At 35.1% G+C, this 20,994-nt stretch overlaps 1 protein-coding gene across 2 annotated transcripts in view; it reads left to right on the top strand.

The window, feature by feature from the left end:
• Positions 1 to 11,165, top strand: part of med30 (mediator complex subunit 30) — a 53,219-nt gene extending 42,054 nt beyond the window's left edge. For both annotated transcript variants that reach the window (XM_049602841.1, XM_049602840.1), the window contains one exon: positions 10,321 to 11,165. In XM_049602841.1, the coding sequence (XP_049458798.1) occupies positions 10,321 to 10,416 (96 nt within the window). In that variant the 3' untranslated portion in view covers positions 10,417 to 11,165. The remainder of the gene's footprint in view (positions 1 to 10,320) is intronic.
• The last annotated feature ends 9,829 nt before the right edge of the window (positions 11,166 to 20,994 follow it).

The following is a 20,994-nucleotide window of genomic DNA, read 5'->3' as shown; positions in this document are numbered from 1 at the left end:
TGAAGATACCTGGGGAGCTGCTGCTTTTTGCATCATATGGGTTATTTAATAAAAAAAATCACAAACAGATAAGAAAAATGCAACTGTTTCATCTTTCAGTGAAAATGTATTCAACTTTCCACCACTCCTGAAAGCAGCGGTCCTGGCTGTTGGCTTTTCGCGTCTTAGCTGTGGCCATGTCTGCTACCTAGCAGGAAATTTCTGCTGTTAGGTAACTGTTTTGTTTGCTTGTTTACCATCTGTTTATGAAAACAAATTAATAATAATAATAATTATGAACTTTATTTATATAGCACCTTTCAAAACACAGTTACAAGGTGCTTTCCAAAACCAAATAAAAGACAAAGCGAACAAAACAAGATAAAAGCGTAACAGAGTAAAACATGCAATAATAAAGCAGTTAAAATCACCAAAAGTCAATTTAAACAAGTAGGTTTTCAGAAGAGTTTTAAAAGATGAATCCGAGTTTGCAGCCCTCATCTCCTCCGGCAGGTCATTCCAAAGTCCTGGAGCTCTAACTGCAAAGGCTCTATCACCTTTGTGAATTAATCTAAATCTCAACAAAAAAAAGATGCATCTGAAGATCTCATGCTGTGAGAAAGAACATAGGGCAATAAATTATCTGTTGTATAACTTGGAGCAGTGTGTCTCAGGGCTTTGTAACTAATCAGTAAAATCTTCAAATCAATTCTAAAAGCAACAGATAACCAGTGTAGGGAAGCCAGGAAATGTGTTCATATTTTTTAGTCCGAGTCAAGATTCTGGCAGCAGAGTTTAAGATAAGCTGGAGGCGTGAGAGGGAATTTTTACTGATGCCAGAGAGCAAGGAGTTGCAATAATCTAATTGACTGGTTATGAATGCAAAAAAAACAGTTTCCAGATGTTTGTTAGAAAGCAATGATCTGATCCTGGAAATATTTCTGAGATGGTGGAAGCCGGATCAAACTACTGCATTTGCATGTTTGTCTAAACTAAGGGTTTGATCAAAATTGAAACTGAGATTTCTGCAATGTGGAGTTATTGAGTTAGACAGAGAACCAAGACTGTAGAACATTCACACTGTCTTGACCTATGATATTTTGGAAGTCAAGCCAAAGGCCATTTGAATTTGGTCCGTGGGCTACGATTGGTCCTCAGGCCAGACTTTGGACATGCCTGGTTAAGGCAGTCCTTCATGTTCAGTCATTCAGTGTTGTTAACAACTGTTTCGCTGAAAAACATAACCTGGTATTTTACTTTGCAGATGTCTGAAGTGTCAGAGATTGTAAATGTAACATTTGTTTGATGCAGAGTTTTAAGAATCCTGGAACTTTGCCAGCTTGGAATTGGATCCAAAATGGAACCAGCTACTGGCACCTATCCTTACTCTCCTATCCCCTCCCTCTTTTCTTCCTCTTCTCCTCCTTTCCTCCCATTCCCCTACTGTTCCTTACTATGCATCTTGGTCTTGTATCCTATCCTATCCTATCCTATCCTATCCTATCCTGTCTTGTCCTGTCCTGTCCTGTCCTGTCCAACCCCTCCTATCCCATTCCATCCAATCCCATCTCATCCTGTCCCATCCCATCTTCATCTCTCTCCTCTCCTAACGTCTCATAGCTTCCTCTCTTCTCCTTTCTATTCCCATCCCCACACTCCTTGTTTCATCTCTTCGCCTCTGCCCTATCTCCTTCATATTCCCTCCTCTCCTGTCCTCTCCTCCTTCATCTCCATCTCCTCTCCTCTTCTCTCCTCTAAATTACCTTCTCTGCTTTCCTTGTCTCCTCTCCTCTCCTCTCCTCTCCTCTCCTGTCCTCTCCTCCTTCATCTCCATCTCCTCTCCTCTCCTGTCCTCTCCTGTCCTCTCCTCCTTCATCTCCATCTCCTCTCCTCTCCTGTCCTCTCCTCCTTCATCTCCATCTCCTCTCCTCTTCTCTCCTCTAAATTACCTTCTCTCCTTTCCTTGTCTCCTCTCCTCTCCTCTCCCCTCCTCTCCTCTCCTCTCCTCTCTAATCCCTTCTCCTCACTCACAGACACTTACACTTGTAATTCCTAGCCAGATCCGTCGGAGTCAAAGCTGCGATTTGAGTCGCCAGCGACAGGGCGGATTAGCAGAGGAATCCTGAGTGAAAGCACGTCTTCGCTCCACTTGCTATATTCCCCCTCTCTTCTCCTGCATGTGTGTGTGCGCACGCATGTATTTTTTTAATCTAAGTTGTTTCTTCCCCACCGTTATCTCAAAGCTCCTCATCAAAAAGCAACGCTAGGGTTCTTAATGTGCTCTGAGAGCACGGTGGTCATGTTTTTAATCGTAGATGAAACGGGTTAAATGGCTAAAAAGCAGATGAATACCTCATCTTATTCATATAATAATATAATTACAAGATTAATTAGATTTTTCTATAATGTCTAATAGATAAAAAAAAAACTCCTCAATCGGCTTTAATGTGGAGATAATGCAACAGAATTAATTAATATAGAGATGCCAATTATCAGGCTTGATAAGCCTGAAGACGCCCTGTTGTTTGATGGCCCACATTTGACAAATCCCAAGTGTTTACAGATTATGATGTTGTGCAGAGTTGTTGCATCCGATGTGGCACTGAACGACTTTCAAGCAGTGATGTATTGAAGTTAGAAAAAACCCCATTCACTTTTAATTGAAAGAAATCTCCAATGGGCCCATGATGTGAATGTATGAATATATTTTGTGACTAATGGATTTCAGGTCGGGGGATATCTTTTGGTGGCCTGAGCCAGGATCTGTCTTGACATGACACACAGAGATACAGCAGTCTGAGCTTCTCTTGTGGCAAAGTTTCAGTGGAGCAGAATTTTAATAAAGAGATTTCGATGAAAAATTCAGCTTTTTCTTCCTCCACTTCAGTCTTACACCCTTCTACTGAGGACAGCGTCTTTGATCTGATTTGGACAAGTAGGGGAGAAAGGGAGCATGATGAAGGGAGTCTGAGAATGTCAGACAGGGTGAAGCACAGAAAGATGGAGTAACAGACCTTCATCCATGTCATTTAAACAAACTGTTATCTGTCCTGTTAGCTAAGAGCTCTCTGTCCCTTTTCCTATTGTTCTGTTTTTTAAAGGATGCAGCTAATGATGGAGCTGCTGTCCTCCACTCCACCATGCACAACTCATCTCTATATGGATATTTTATCACTGAGACCTAAACCGATGGGGTTGTTTTAAAGTTGATGGTGAACAAAGCATCAGATACTGTCGAGATAAAAGCTGCAGATACTAATGAGTTATACTCCTCAGCATGTGTCTCAGAAGATGACTCTTTTCTATAAGGGACAGAGGAAGAAGTGTGACTTTTACACTTTCTGTGGCCATGATGGAGGGGTCCCTACAGAAAAAGAACGTGACAGATAATAATCCTACAATTTTACAGGCTTTTAATAAACCAGACAAATGAGAGTTGTGTGTCTAAATGTTTGAAATCCCAAGTCAAGTCATTAATAGAAAAAATTCAAATAGGTACTTAAAGGCCCAGTTTGTAGGATTTAAGGGGATCCTTTTCCAGAAATGCTAAATAATAGCTGATTCATAATCGTGTTTTCATTAGTGTATAATTACCTGAAAATAAGAATTGTTGTGTTTTCATTTTGAACATTGTGAAAGTGAAATTCTTTCCATTCTTGTTTGACATATGACTTCAGTTTCTCAACCATCTGGGGGCTCCATTGCTGTGCGTTGTGCTTCATAATGCACCACACTTTTTCAGTGGGAGACAGGTCTAGGCTACAGGCAGGTCAGTCTAGTACCTGCACTCTTTTACTACAAAGCCACGCTGTCGCAACATGTTTAGAATGTGGTTTGGCATTGTCTATCTGGACAGGTATGTCCTATAAAAAGACATCACCTGGATGGCAGCAAATGTTGCAATAGCCAATATCTGTATGGACCTTTTAGCATTAATAGTGCATTCACAGATGTGTAAGTTACCCATGATGCATGGACACAACACTCTCCCATACCATCACAAATGCTGGCATTTGAACTTTGCCCTGGTAACAATCTGGATAGTTATTTTCCTTTTCTAGCCCAGATGTCCATGAATTCCAAAAACAATTTAAGATGTGGACTTGTCAGACCACAGACCACTTTTCCACCTTGTGTCAGTCAGTCTCAGATAAGCTGGGGCGCAGAGAAGGCAGCCATTTCTGGGTGTGGTAATATATGTTGTTAAAGGATAACTTCTGTATTTTTCAACCTGGGCCCTATTTCCCCATGTGTATGTGTGCGTATGATTCATAGGTACAACTCGTTTTAAAATTGGTTCAGTATTGAGGGAGGCGGATGCAGCCGGGAGCCGCGAGGTAGATATGGGGGCAAATGCGTCCCGTATAAGTTTGCACATTACAAGTGCTTTTTTTTCGCCACTGACCAGTTCAGATCGCCAGTGTAATCGCTGTAAATTGCATACTAAGCGTTTCGAACATTGTTTATATAACATTACCTCCACTGTGTCTGTAGCTCTCTCTACTCGTGGGACAGCTGTTGAGGAAGAGGTGTTTTGGGATTGGATGACTTCTCTTCTTCGGCTGGCAGTAGTCATCTTGGGAGAAGTGAACACTGCAGACCCAATGGTCTGCAAGGCGCAGTGTCTGGACAGGAGTGTTAGCATCCATTTGTAGCACAACTAGCTACAACTTCAGCATCTCGCCGTCTGACAAGGGCAGCCTATGAAAGCTGTACGGGGTGTTGCGCAACATCCTATTCTTGCAATTCGGATAAGCACAAACACAAACCATTGTTTTCAGTCGATGCAGTAAAACTCTCAACTGTACTCCGGGACAACCAGCGCCACTCTGAGTGGCGCTCAGCATGGCTCCTCTGTTTTCTTCCGGCAACAAGCAAAGCATTCGCAAGATGACGTCACACACAGCCCACAGGAAGTGAAGGGTAAGGGAAACGCTTATTATGCTATTTACAGAGATAGCACTGGCGATCTGAACTGGTCAGTGGTGGGAAAAAAGCACTTTTAATGTGCAAACTTAAACGGGATGCATTTTCCCTCATATCTACCTCGCGGCTGCTGGCTGCATCCGCCTCCCTAAATACTGAACCAATTTTAAAATGAGTTGTACCTATGAATCATACGCACACATACACATGGGGAAATAGGGCCCAGGTTGAAAAATACCGAAGTTATCCTTTAATATTTGGCCTTTGCTTTGCATGGTAGAGTCTTCACTTACATTTGTAAACGCAGCAATAAACTGTGTTTACCAAACATTAGTTTTCGAAAGTGTTCCTGAAATCATGTAACCCTAACCCTAACCCATTATAAGACAAAGATAAACAGGAAATCCTCACAGTTAAGAAGCTGGAACAAGGTAATGTTTGGATTTTTTTTGCTTTATAAATTACTCAAATGATTATCATTATCAATAATTATCAGAATTGTCACTAATTGAATGTCAGCTCCACTTTTACATAAACTGGGAAAAAAAGACATCTGATAATCCACAGTTTCACAAGCTTGGAAAATTAAACTAATGTAGGTCAAACCGCAATGCAACACCAGTGACACTATGTTCAAATTTTTATTTAGAATCTTTTCCTACTGGATATGAATCAGGCGTAAATTACAGCTACTCTGACATGTCCATCAGGCTTAGCTGAAGTTACAGGGACTGGAATCGGATTTGTTTTTGACTCCCCCCCCCTCCACTGCCAAAATGTTTAATCTCTCGAGATGACAGGTTGCCAAAACTCTGTCCAGTAAACAAACTACTTATGAGTCCATGTGACTTTTGTTTACAAGACCTGGTTTGCTTGCAACGAGACTGTGTTTGAAAAACAGATCTCACCCTGGCTTGTCCTCTGCCTAGATGTGCTGTAAGTGCACCTGAGAGCTTCCTGAGCTCTTCATTTTAATGACCTTCTCTTCCGGCTCTCTGATCGCAAACACACACACCCATTCGGTGTGCACATCCACTACATTAGACATGTCAGAAAAACTTCCATGCAAGTTTTCAAAACAACCTTCCGACAAAATGTCAGGACAGTAGATGTTTTCATACCAAACAGATCAAGATCTCCCTGAGAGGAACTGCCCACTGGGGAGCTGCCCCGAGAGCTACCTACCTTGAAGTACTTTTTTTTTTCTGTTTGCATTCACACCACCAATAGAAACACTAGTGGCATCAGTTGACCAGTGGTTGGTATTGACCATATTTGGACCAGAGGGTGGAGCTGTGGATGAGCCAAGGAGGGATCGCTGTCATAGACTGTCGTGACGTCTTATTGACAGCCTGTCACTCAACCAGCCCACTCTTAATTATGCATAACTTTTAGATTCTACAATTTTTTTTTTTTTTTTTTTTTAAGATTTTTAGTCAGATTAATCTAAAATTAAATGGACTTAAAATTAATAGGACTGCAGCCCTTATTATCAGTAATGTCAACTCACTGCAGCAAATGAACTGAGCCAAACAGAAAACTGCAGATTGGTTACTCTTGGCCAATACCCATTCTGCTTAATAAGGTCAGTATTGGCGCTGATATCGATCTAATAGATTGAATCCCTAACACAGACTGATGCACACGCATAAAAACACACAGACATTTTTATTTGCAGCCACACCCCTTTTGTTCACACACAGGCATGCACATCAGACCATAAACACTTGCACAGCTGCACGCTCTTCGACACAAACACTAATGTACACACATCGCTGCATCTCCTCCATGCGTGCCAATCTCCTATTTCCACTCCATGTCGGGTCACTGTGCTTTTCCACTTTCTCCTCCGCTAGTCCGTCGATGTCTGCCAGCATCTCTGGGTTATATGAAGCAGGTAGGCAGTCTGCCAGTCTGCAGGAGGCCTTCGGAGACAGGAGCTCAGACAGCACTTCCTTGTTTACTTTCATGAGTTGTTGACTGGCCACCCTGCCGCGGCCGATGCAGTGTCAGAGCGTGTCAGAAGAGGCCTACTGCGGATTGGGACGGCATCAAAACATTATTGTGGGGCCGAGCCGCTGAGTGGCAGGCCAAGAAATGAGAGAGTGCATCCGCCGGATTCCTCAAGAGGTCTTTTTGTGTCTATATGTGTGTAAAAGCCTTGTTCTCTGGACGAAAAAAGAGATGGTTCAGAGCTCCTTTTCTCTGCTTTGTTCTCTGTAGTATACCCTTTTTCCCAAACATCTTATTATAGGTGTGAAGGATTAGAGTTACGCTAATTACAAGGTTATGAATGGAATTATATCTCCCTCAGGTTGCAGAACAATTTCTGTGATTATAGCAAGATATGCCAGAGAGCCTTTTATGATGAACGTGCCGTGAAGGCTTCGCTGCCTCCGTAGTTTTTTTTCCACTGTGAAAATTATTTATGCCGGGTTTCAATGAAAAGCTGAGAGTAGATTTTTGTGGAAGAATCTGGTTTCAAAAGTAGCAAATTCTGTCTTTGAAGTTAAATCTGCTTGAAAAATATATCTGTGATTGCAGTTTCTTTTTAAAGCAAAAAGAAATGTTTTGTTGTTAAAAAAAAAATACCAATGTTGTATACCTTGTTTAAAAAGTGTTCGACTGAAATTACAAAGGCTCACAGTATCATCTCATCAATACAGAGTAAATGACCGAGTTATTTCAAGAACTTGCTCGTCAGGGTAATGAGGCATATCCCATGCAATACACACACATCCACACACGCTGAATTAAAGTGAAAGTAGGAGAGCGACAGAAAGGGGGGAGAAAGAGAAGGGATAAAAGAGTGAGAGAGCTTGAGAGCCCCCCAGAGAGAGAGACTGGAAAGCCTCCAAATGTTCCACTCTGGAATATCTTCAAGGACAATCAGCTAAACAGTTGATATTAAGAGAGCTGTGTGAAATCGATTGCTCAAGGTGTTATCTGCGCTGCAGAAATGGCTGGTAATTAGTCATGGCTAAAGGAGTGTTACCGAGAGAGTGAGATGGATTTAATCTTAATAGATTTCACTGCACTGCAGATACAGTAGCTCCTGAGTGAAGGAGCTCTCCTCTTTCTCTCCCTCTCTCTCTCTCTGGCTATCTATCAGAAGAAAAGCAGCTGAGTAAGTAGCTGTGATGTACTGCTGTTGCTAAATTTGCCCGAACCTTCAAATGTAGATGTTTTGCCTGAGTTACTTGTTCAAAGGCAGCACACATTTGGCAGCTGTACCTGTTTTTATTCTGAGTCTCAAGCAGCAGCAGCAGCAGCTCCGGAGCCATTATTTGTTTATGTATAAAGCTTCAGCGATGTGGTACTTCAGTACTTCACTGTTGACTTAGAGATCTTGGTGGAGCATTCAGAGGCAATCAGCGGACAAAGCCCTCAGTGACTGAGGGGGGGGGGGGGTTGGGGTTATTTGCTCCTCTGTGATGTACCTGTACACCCCTGAGGCAGGCCAGATGAAGTTAATGTGGCTTTCAGACTTTTGTTAATCCTTGCCTCAAACAAACTGTGAAGGAGAAGGAATGTGTTTTTTTTTTTATATTTAACTTAAGCCCCTTTCCCACTGGACAAAATGTCCACTAACACCCACCAACATCTGGCTTTGTATTTAATAGTAAAGGTTACAATCTGCATTCATTCCTGAGATAAAAGACTCATAGGTAATTATTGGCTCCAGCTCTGACTGGCAGGGCTGGAAACATAAAACCTGGGTGGTGGACACACTCATTTTTGCCCCCTTTTTAGCATGAATGTTGTCACCTTCTGCAGCTCTTTACAGATTAGATTTGCAGTTAGTCGAGTGTAGCCACTGTAACGTTTTCATTGGCCTCCATGCTGCTTTCTGCTGTTAACTAACCGTAACGTCAAACATGACACACCAGAACAAAAAAAATAGAGAGGCATACTCACCAGCTGGCATGGTATTGGAGTCTGTTGCCCATTTTTAGCGGGTGTAGGCGGCACGGTGGTGTGGTGGTTAGCACTGTCGCCTCACAGCAAGAGGGTTCCTGGTTCAATCCCAGGAGGGAGCCCCTCTGTGCGGAGTTTGCATGTTCACCCTGTGTCAGAGCGGGTTCTCTCTGGGTACTCCAGCTTCCTCCCACAGTCCAAAGACATGCAGGTTAATTGGTGACTCTAAATTGTCTGTGAATGTGAGTGTGAATGGTTGTCTGTCTCTATGTGTCAGCCCTGTGATAAATAACAGAACTAATAATACAGTAGTCCATCTGTCTACCTTAAATCATGTGCTGTGTCTATGGTCAGCGCAATGCTTATTCACTCTGTGTTTAATTGTGCTAATGCTAATGCAAATTTTCACAAGCAAAAAAAAATGTGTCAAACCTTTAAAACCTTGTACTTTCTAGAAAAACAAAAGACCCACAGTTGAAGGTCTTTTGTACATCCAAACCCTTAAAAAGACTTTGGAGACCAGAATGTCACAGTTTAGTTTCATAGTATAGTTTGCGGAACTTTAAACCTTAATAACATCTAAACGGGTGAGTTACATAAAAGTTCATCCCCCCCGTACAGTCGTCATGACTGAGGAGAAAAGTTATAGAGACCAAAAGTATTTTTTTGTACTAGGCTGTAAACATTATTTTTTCTGTTTGTAAGATGGGCATTTAACATGGGTGCCTGTGAGGACTGACTCACTTTTGGAGTCAGCCTCAAGTGGCCATTAGAGAAACTGCAGCTTTTGGCACTTTGCTTCATTTTTCAACCACCGAGGTTGCTGCATGGCTGCCACACATATTTGACAATAGCTGTGATACTCACCTAAGAATCAGTCTCCATTCTCAAACACAGCTAAAGCAAAACAAACTCGAAACATTTGTTTAGATTGTTTTTATGACAATAAGAACTTGGACTAAATTTGAAGACAGGAAATAGAGTCTTCTGTGTCTCACACGACTTCCTGCTGAGAAAAACCTCCCTGTTCATTTTCTCATGCCAGCAGCAAAACAGCAGCAGTCATTAGGAGTGAAAATACATCTGGAACCTGTTTTTCTCAGTAATATGGTGAAGGAAATTATATTTTACAAGTACTCAGATTGGTGTAGGAAGTGTGAAGTTTATGCTAAGTTGATAACATGATGCTAAGGTAGAGCCGATGGGGAAGACTTGTTTGGTGTAGCAGCTTAAATATGACTCCATGGGACTTTTTAATACCAGTACTACAGTATGTGCAACTTTAATATCCTGTAAGCCATGAAATATGTTTTCTGCTGAAATGTAATTGCTTTGTTGTTTGCTGAAGTGTTTTGTCGGTTGTTTGACCTTTTGGTCTTTTGTAATCCTGTAGTTTTATTGTTTCAGCAGACAAAGCGGCACTCTGGCATTTATATTTGCTGTTTTTTTTTTCATCTAAAATATGTTTTGTTTTGTTTTGTTCTCATTTTCCTGCAGAAGCTGAAGCAGAAGAACCAGCAGCTGAAGCAGATCATGGACCAACTCCGCAACCTCATTTGGGAGATCAACTCCATGCTGGCTGTTAGGAGCTGAACCACACGCACTCGAACACATTCATATATAACACAGACAAATACACACACACACACACACACACGCATTTACTACAAATAATGGACGCGAAGATCTGGTCGTTAACTGGACATGTGACAGGGTACAACAGGCTGGCTGAGGCTGCACTTTACTGAGGAAATTGGGACTCCGGCAATCTCAACCCGTTTCCTGAAGAAGACGCGAAACAATAGAAGGAAAAATGAGCGGAGACACATGAAGACGACAGGGCTCAACACCACAGAGACGTGAGAGAACACCCAATAAAACACTCGGATGGAGGGTGCAGGTGACATCAGTGTGGAGGATGGCAGAAAACAACCTCAATATTCTGCATTTCAATCAAGATATTGACTAAATTAATCTGAAGAGTTGATATATTGTGTTTTATCTATTTGTAGGTACTAGCTCAATAGAGGGTTTATGCCTGTAGAGATACATTGATATATTCTATTTAATCCTCAAATTCTGCCCATGTTATTGTATTAGAACTGTGTGAAGCCCCAACTTTGAAAAGCTTTTATATGACCCCTTAAATCTTAAATAAGAAAGACATACACTGTGGCAACATCACAAGTCTTATTGTGACTATATTGATCTGCTTTTTTTAATTTGATGTAATATGTAAACACATCAGTGCTCTGTTCTGATTGGACTTGTGGTCTGACATTTCAATATGATGCCTTGTTAAGGTTTCTGCTCAAATATAAATCTGTGATTTTTAAAAAAGAGTCTGTTTTGTGCTGTGATTTGTGTTTGCTGGTTTATCTGTAGTGTATACCGTATGTATTCATCAAACATCTGAGTCACTCCTAGGCATCGCGCTAAAAGTTTGTCTCTGACTGTATATTAGCTGACAGTGTTATGCAAGTTTACACTTCACAAGAGCTAGCTCAAAGATAAGTTCACATCAATTAAATCAATTAAATGAAGTTCACAGGCCCAGGTTTTGTTTTTGTTTTTTGTTTAAATGAGCTGCTCGGAGCTATTCTTTTTAAGTAGAACCCTATGGTAGAACCTCTTCCTACCCATCTATCCCCAATCCCCAGTCATTGCCACTGCCCACTAAGTGGATTACTGTGTACTACCCAAAACCAAAAACATAAGAGTGTAAGTTTTACCACTTAAGCAATGTATCATATTATGCAGAAAGTAAATTAAGGTATACATGCAATGGAAATTTAATTCAGCCTGCATGAATCAAATTATGGCTCGGTCAAAAAAGACAAAACATAAAAATACTATACAAGCTGGTACAGTCACCACCACATCCGTCATTACAGTTGCTACAGCTGAGAGATGTGTTATGATTTCAGTTTTGAAGAGCGCATAATTTGCTAAGTCCCGCCCCTCAAATGCAGACTGGCCAGTTTTAGCGTGGCATCACCAGCCACCTCAAAAAAGGGTCTGACAACAACACAGCTGTGCTTTATAGACTCTCATGCAGTCCTTTCAGATTTTCAGGCTGTTTTTGTGGATTTCGAGCTAAACGTTGGGGCACATGATAATTACACTGGTTACGTGAAAAGGTTTGATGGAGATACGTTACTTCCTTGTTCCAAAAATCAAAATCAAACCCTGAAAAGTGTAGGGTTAGCTTGCTAACCAGCTAGCTACTAAAGGTATATCCTACTAAATGTAAACACGTGCTACTTTTGCTTTTTAATGTTTATAACAGTGAATAAAGGCCTACCCCGCTGTGCAGGAACCAGTGAAGGGAAGCAGGGAAACTTTGCCAATGTTCAACCAGCTGTGTGTCATCAAAGTATGTGCAGATGAACAGTGTTCAGCTTCCTCTGGAACTCCCTGCTTGTCCGCTGGCGTAGGTCTGGGCATTGGCAGCATGGGGGGAGGCCAAACACTCTTCATGTGCACACACTGTGATGACACGTAGCTGGTTGCAAATTGGTGAAGTTTCCCCTTATTTACATTGTCATCTGTCTTGATAACCAACTGGTGTGGTGGTTCACTTTTTCATTGTGATCTGTGCATCAGGCTTCAGCTTCTGTCTTTATCTTTTTAAACTTATTTCTGCTGAGTGAGTTTGACATCCTGGATATATCCTTCAAACACATAATGTATACCCCTCTGTCTGCTTCTCTCTGAAATACCTTGATGGTTTTTTTCCCAAAATTTGACAATATTTCTTCAGAGAGTGCGGTTAGTCACAGTTTGCGCTCCATGATTGTTCCGACAACTTGACAGACCATCAAAAAGGGGCGGGCCTCAGCGAAGGATCAATTTGGAGGAAGCATTAATGGAGGAAAAAAAGAGAGAAAAGGAGTTTGCAACTGTTGGCTCGTGGTCTTACACTTTGTTCACGATTTCTTGTGACCATCATTCACTCACAAGACTGTGCGGGTTCTTCAAATTAACGTGTAGCTCTAAACGTTGTCGATGGGGCTGATGTTTGAACTTGTGTTTTCAATTTTTATATAAAATGTAACAAATTTTTCATTTGAATACGTACTGATTTACTTGTAGTGCAAACTGATGCATACATTTAACCCTTCATGAAAAATATGAGCACATTTGATGAATTCGCTCTTTTAGTGTGTTCATGCACAACACTGCTGGCGGATAGTTATTTAACATTCTTTGTAAGGATTCTTTTGACTTGTTGTGATCAAGACAAACACAGCACGGAAAAATTTATAGTGTACAAAATCAACCTGTCAGCGCTCTGCGTTGGACAATAGTTTAGACACTTTCCAAATAATGTTAAACCCAGTTTGCAATTTCTTGTTACTTATCAGCTGTTGTACAAACCGATACTGATATTTTTGAGATAGGTTTATCCACCAATTTATGTCAACATAGTCAATTTATTGGTCAAGCTTGATTGGGAATTACACTGTAATACATAAATCAAAACTATCAAATATGGCTCTAATGAACTAATAAATCAATAAACCCACATTGTGCATAAGTTCAGCTTGTTTTTGGGGAAAAACTAAATAAATAAATCTGACCATTATTAAATCTGATTTATTACTACAGAAGTAGTTTGTTGTGACACAGATTCTGATCTTTGCTGTTGGCATGAGGTTGAGAGGATCTTTGTTTACGTGGAGAGAGAGAAAGCACCGGGTCCATCAAAGCATTATTCAATCTTAATAAGTGTATAGTCAAATACAAACATCTTTGCTTCTCTGTGAGCAGCTCTCTGCCTGATCACTTTCTCAGGACACCACTAGAGCTCTCCTAAATATTAGCAGAGATACCGAAGAAGTCGTTTTATAAGTTAGGAAAGTTGATAAAATGCTTTTCCGCTGAGGCCTAAAAGTGGCACCAAAAGTTTCCCCTTCACTCTGAGTGATTTTCTACTCTTAGATTTCTTTATTTGATAGGAGGCCAGCTAATTTAAGGGGGTGCTTTTGTTCTCTGTTTTCTAATTTATAGATGAGGAAAAAACAGACAGAGTAAAGACGGAGAGAAAGAAGAATTCATAAAAGACCTAATTCAATACAAACATGAAACGTGAGCTAAAAACTGAGCACACGTGCGCACACACAAAGACACACTCATATGGCACCGCTGCCAGGTTACAGATATGCATGAGAATATCTGATATGGGTGTGTTTAATAATTCAGAGCAAAGCCAGGGTCGTATCTAAGATGTGTTATGAGGGTATCGTCCTCAGGGAGATGCAGAAGGACAGATGCAGCATTGGAGCAGCGAAAAGGCTTTCAACAGAGTAAAAAAAAATCAATGCTCTGAGTAGTGACTAATAAACCCCTCCTCAGTAGTCTAATACAGGGGTGGTTGTTAAATCTCTGAGGGCAATGCAGCATTATAACTGTACAAACAGAGTGTGTTCTCATTCAGCTGAGGCAGAGGTCAGAGGCTGAGTACTTGTCCATGCACACTCTGTCACAAATGATGAAGTGAATAAAACTGTGCAGGGTTATACACTGATGTTTACAATGTGTGCTTGTGTCAGCATATTTTCTCCAGGGTGATTGTTCAGGAAAACAAATGAATCCTCAGACACTGTTACACACAATATTTCTGCAATTCCCTGACTTAATTTTTGGAATAGTTTTGCCCAGGCCCCTCTCTGGAAATAACTGTAAGGTGTGACGTTACTGCACTGTGTGTCAGAAAGTCATAGGTGTAGCCTCAATTCATCAATTCCATTGGTAACATCCACGACTTTTCACAGTGGACCATATTGGACTGAACCACTGTGTACTGCCTGGTGGAAATGGGACGAGGGGATAAGAGATGTCCCATCCCGCAAGTGGTGGCCACAAGGCTGCCATGGGACACAGACAGCTGGGGCCAGATGCATAAGACTCTGGATACATTCACAACCAAAACTGTATATATATGCGCATGCTCTCTTTTCATCAGATTTACAAAGATGAATGCACGCCTGAGTATACTTTGACTTTTTTTCTCATATATATGACATACTATACTTTGACTTTTTTTTCATATATATGACACACTATACTTTGACTTTTTTTCTCATATATATGACATACTATACTTTGACTTTTTTTTCATATATATGACACACTATACTTTGACTTTTTTTCTCATATATATGACATACTATACTTTGACTTTTTTTCTCATATATATGACACACTATACTTTGACTTTTAAAAATATTTTTATAACATACTTTGATGTGACTTTTTTCACATTGTTATGACATGCTATACATTTATACATTTACCTTCGTTTTAAAACTGTACTGTGACTTTATTTAAACATTTTTACAACATGCTATACTCTGACTTTTTTATTAGATTTTTGTGACATACTATACTATGACTTTTTTATTACATTTTTATGACATACTATACTATGACATTTTTTTTTTTTACATTTTTTGTGACACACTATACTATACTATGAATTTTTTGAATTACATTTTCATGATATACTATACTATGACTTTTTTTTATTACATTTGTATGACATACTATACTATGACTTTTTTGAATTACATTTTTCATGACATACTATACTATGACATTTTTTTTTTTACATTTTTTGTGACATACTATATTATGACTTTTTTTTATTACATTTGTATGACATACTATACTATGACTTTTTTGAATTACATTTTTCATGACATACTATACTATGACATTTTTTTTTTTTACATTTTTTGTGACATACTATATTATGACTTTTTTTTATTACATTTTTGTGACATACTATACTGACATTTTTTTTTTTTACATTTTTTGTGACATACTATACTATGACATTTTTTTTTTACATTTTTGTGACATACTATACTATGATTTTTTTGAATTACATTTTCATGATATACTATACTATGACTTTTTTTTATTACATTTTTGTGACATACTATACTATGACTTTTTTTTTATTACATTTTTGTGACATACTATACTATACTATGATTTTTTTGAATTACATTTTCATGACATACTATACTATGACTTTTTTATTACATTTTTATGACATACTATACTATGACTTTTTTTAAAAAACATTTTTATGACATAATATATTATGACTTTTTTATTACATTTTTATGACATACTATACTATGACTTTTTTATTACATTTTTATGACATACTATACTATGACTTTTTTTTTATTACATTTTTGTGACATACTATACTATACTATGATTTTTTTGAATTACATTTTCATGACATACTATACTATGACTTTTTTATTACATTTTTATGACATACTATACTATGACTTTTTTTAAAAAACATTTTTATGACATAATATATTATGACTTTTTTATTACATTTTTATGACATACTATACTATGACTTTTTTTTAAAAACATTTTTATGACATAATATATTATGACTTTTTTATTACATTTTTATGACATACTATACTATGACTTTTTTATTACATTTTTTTGACATAGTGTACTATGACTTTTTTTTATTAAATTTTTTGGAACATACTATACTATGACTTTTTTTTATTACATTTTTATGACATACTATACTATGACTTTTTTAAATTACATTTTTGTGAAATACTATACTATGACTTTTTTTCATTACATTTTTTGGAACATGCTATACTATGACTTTTTTATTACATTTTTATGACATACTATACTATGACTTTTTTAAATTACATTTTTGTGAAATACTATACTGTGACTTTTTTTCATTACATTTTTTGGAACATGCTATACTATGACTTTTTTTTATAACATTTTTGTGACATACTATTCTATGACTTTTTTATTACATTTTTTGGAACATACTATACTATGACTTTTTTTTTAATTACATTTTTGTGACATACTATACTATGACTTTTTTATTACATTTTTTTAACATACTGTACTATGACTTTTTTTAAATTACATTTTTGTGAAATACTATACTGTGACTTTTTTTCATTACATTTTTTGAACATGCTATACTATGACTTTTTTTTATAACATTTTTATGACATACTATTCTATGACTTTTTTATTACATTTTTATGACATACTATACTATGACTTTTTTAAATTACATTTTTGTGACATACTATACTGTGACTTTTTTTCATTACATTTTTTGGAACATGCTATACTATGACTTTTTTATTACATTTTTTTGTGACATACTATATTATGACTTTTTTATTACTTTTTTTGACATACTATACTATGACTTTTTTATTACATTTTTATGACATACTATATTATGACTTTATTACATTTTTATGACAATCTATACTATGACTTTTTTATTACTTTTTTTGACATACTATACTATGACTTTTTTATTACATTTTTATGACATACTATACTATGACTTTTTTTATTACATTTTTGTGAAATACTATACTATGACTTTTTTATTACATTTTTATGACATACTATACTATGACTTTTTTTATTACATTTTTGTGAAATACTATACTATGACTTTTTTATTACATTTTTATGACATACTATACTATGACTTTTTTTATTACATTTTTGTGAAATACTATACGATGACTTTTTTTTATTACATTTTTTGGAACATACTATACTATGACTTTTTATTACATTTTTATGACATACTATATTATGACTTTTTTATTACATTTTTATGACATACTATATTATGACTTTTTTATTACTTTTTTTGACATACTATACTATGACTTTTTTTATTACATTTTTGTGACATACTATACCATGACTTTTTTTAATTTCATTTTTATGACATATTGTACTATGACTTTTTTTTTATTACATTTTTGTGACATACTATACTATGACTTTTTTTATTACTTTTTTTGACATACTATACTATGACTTTTTTTATTACATTTTTGTGACATACTATACCATGACTTTTTCTCATATATATGACATATTGTACTATGACTTTTTTTTTATTACATTTTTGTGACATACTATACTATGACTTTTTTATTACATTTTTATGACATACTGTACTATGACTTTTTGATTACATTTTTTGACATACTATACTATGACTTTTTTTAAAAAACATTTTTATGACATAATATATTATGACTTTTTTATTACATTTTTATGACATACTATACTATGACTTTTTTATTACATTTTTTTGACATAGTGTACTATGACTTTTTTTTTTTAATTACATTTTTTGTGACATACTATACTATGACTTTTTTTTATTAAATTTTTTGGAACATACTATACTATGACTTTTTTTTATTACATTTTTATGACATACTATACTATGACTTTTTTAAATTACATTTTTGTGAAATACTATACTATGACTTTTTCATTACATTTTGGAACATGCTATACTATGACTTTTTATTACATTTTTATGACATACTATACTATGACTTTTTTAAATTACTTTTTTGTGAAATACTATACTGTGACTTTTTTCATTACATTTTGTGAACATGCTATACTATGACTTTTTTATAACATTTTTGTGACATACTATTCTATGACTTTTTATTACATTTTGGAACATACTATACTATGACTTTTTTCATTACATTTTTGTGAAATAATATACTATTAATTTTTTATTACATTTTTTTAACATACTGTACTATGACTTTTTTTAAATTACATTTTTGTGAAATACTATACTGTGACTTTTTTTCATTACATTTTTTGAACATGCTATACTATGACTTTTTTTTATAACATTTTTATGACATACTATTCTATGACTTTTTTATTACATTTTTATGACATACTATACTATGACTTTTTTAAATTACATTTTTGTGACATACTATACTGTGACTTTTTGTCATTACATTTTTTGGAACATGCTATACTATGACTTTTTTTTATAACATTTTTATGACATACTATTCTATGACTTTTTTATTACATTTTTATGACATACTATACTATGACTTTTTTTTAATTACATTTTTGTGACATACTATACTATGACTTTTTTATTACATTTTTGTGACATACTATACTATGACTTTTTTATTACATTTTTTTGACATACTGTACTATGACTTTTTTTAAATTACATTTTTGTGAAATACTATACTGTGACTTTTTTTCATTACATTTTTTGAACATGCTATACTATGACTTTTTTTTATAACATTTTTATGACATACTATTCTATGACTTTTTTATTACATTTTTATGACATACTATACTATGACTTTTTTAAATTACATTTTTGTGACATACTATACTGTGACTTTTTTTCATTACATTTTTTGGAACATGCTATACTATGACTTTTTTTTATAACATTTTTATGACATACTATTCTATGACTTTTTTATTACATTTTTATGACATACTATACTATGACTTTTTTTTAATTACATTTTTGTGACATACTATACTATGACTTTTTTATTACATTTTTGTGACATACTATACTATGACTTTTTTATTACATTTTTTTGACATACTGTACTATGACTTTTTTATTACATTTTTGTGACATACTATACTATGACATTTTTTATTACATTTTTTGGAACATACTATACTATGACTTTTCGATTACATTTTTTGCGACATACTATACTATGAATTTTTTTTATTACTTTTTTGGAACATACTATACTTTTGACTTTTTTTAATTACATTTTTGGAACATACTACACTATGACTTTTTATTACATTTTTTGGAACATACTATACAATGACTTTTTTTATTACATTTTTATGACATACTATACTATGACTTTTATTACATTTTTGTGACATACTATACTATGACTTTTTTATTACATTTTTTTGACATAGTGTACTATGACTTTTTTTTTTTTTTTTTTACATTTTTTTGTGACATACTATACTATGACTTTTTTAAATTACATTTTTGTGAAATACTATACTATGACTTTTTTTCATTACATTTTTTGGAACATGCTATACTATGACTTTTTTTATTAATTTTTTTTGAAATACTATACTATGACATTTTTTATTACATTTTTTGGAACATAGTATACTATGACTTTTCGATTACATTTTTTGCGACATACTATACTATGACTTTTTTATTACATTTTTGTGACATACTATACTATGACTTTTTTTTATTAAATTTTTTGGAACATACTATACTATGACTTTTTTTAATTACATTTTTGTGACATACTATACTATGACTTTTTTAAATTACATTTTTGTGAAATACTATACTATGACTTTTTTTCATTACATTTTTTGGAACATGCTATACTATGACTTTTTAATTACATTTTTATGACATACTATACTATGACTTTTTTAAATTACATTTTTGTGAAATACTATACTGTGACTTTTTTTCATTACATTTTTTGGAACATGCTATACTATGACTTTTTTTTTAATTACATTTTTGTGACATACTATACTATGACTTTTTTTTAAATTACATTTTTGTGACATGCTATACTATGACTTTTTTATTACATTTTTTTGACATACTGTACTATGACTTTTTTTAAATTACATTTTTGTGAAATACTATACTGTGACTTTTTGTCATTACATTTTTTGGAACATGCTATACTATGACTTTTTTTTATAACATTTTTATGACATACTATTCTATGACTTTTTTATTACATTTTTATGACATACTATACTATGACTTTTTTTTAATTACATTTTTGTGACATACTATACTGTGACTTTTTTTCATTACATTTTTTGGAACATGCTATACTATGACTTTTTTTTATAACATTTTTATGACATACTATTCTATGACTTTTTTATTACATTTTTTTGGAACAAACTATACTATGACTTTTTTTTAATTACATTTTTGTGACATACTATACTATGACTTTTTTATTACATTTTTTTGACATACTGTACTATGACTTTTTTATTACATTTTTGTGACATACTATACTATGACATTTTTTATTACATTTTTTGGAACATAGTATACTATGACTTTTCGATTACATTTTTTGCGACATACTATACTATGAATTTTTTTTATTACTTTTTTGGAACATACTATACTTTTGACTTTTTTTTTTTTTACATTTTTTGGAACATACTATACTATGACTTTTTTTATTACATTTTTATGACATACTATACTATTACTTTTTTATTACAATTTTTTTGTGACATATTATACTGACTTTTTTAATTAAT

This window comes from Epinephelus fuscoguttatus, linkage group LG17 (assembly GCF_011397635.1).
Source record: "Epinephelus fuscoguttatus linkage group LG17, E.fuscoguttatus.final_Chr_v1".
Lineage (NCBI taxonomy): Eukaryota > Metazoa > Chordata > Actinopteri > Perciformes > Serranidae > Epinephelus > Epinephelus fuscoguttatus.
This window is presented reverse-complemented; position numbering and strand designations above follow the sequence as displayed.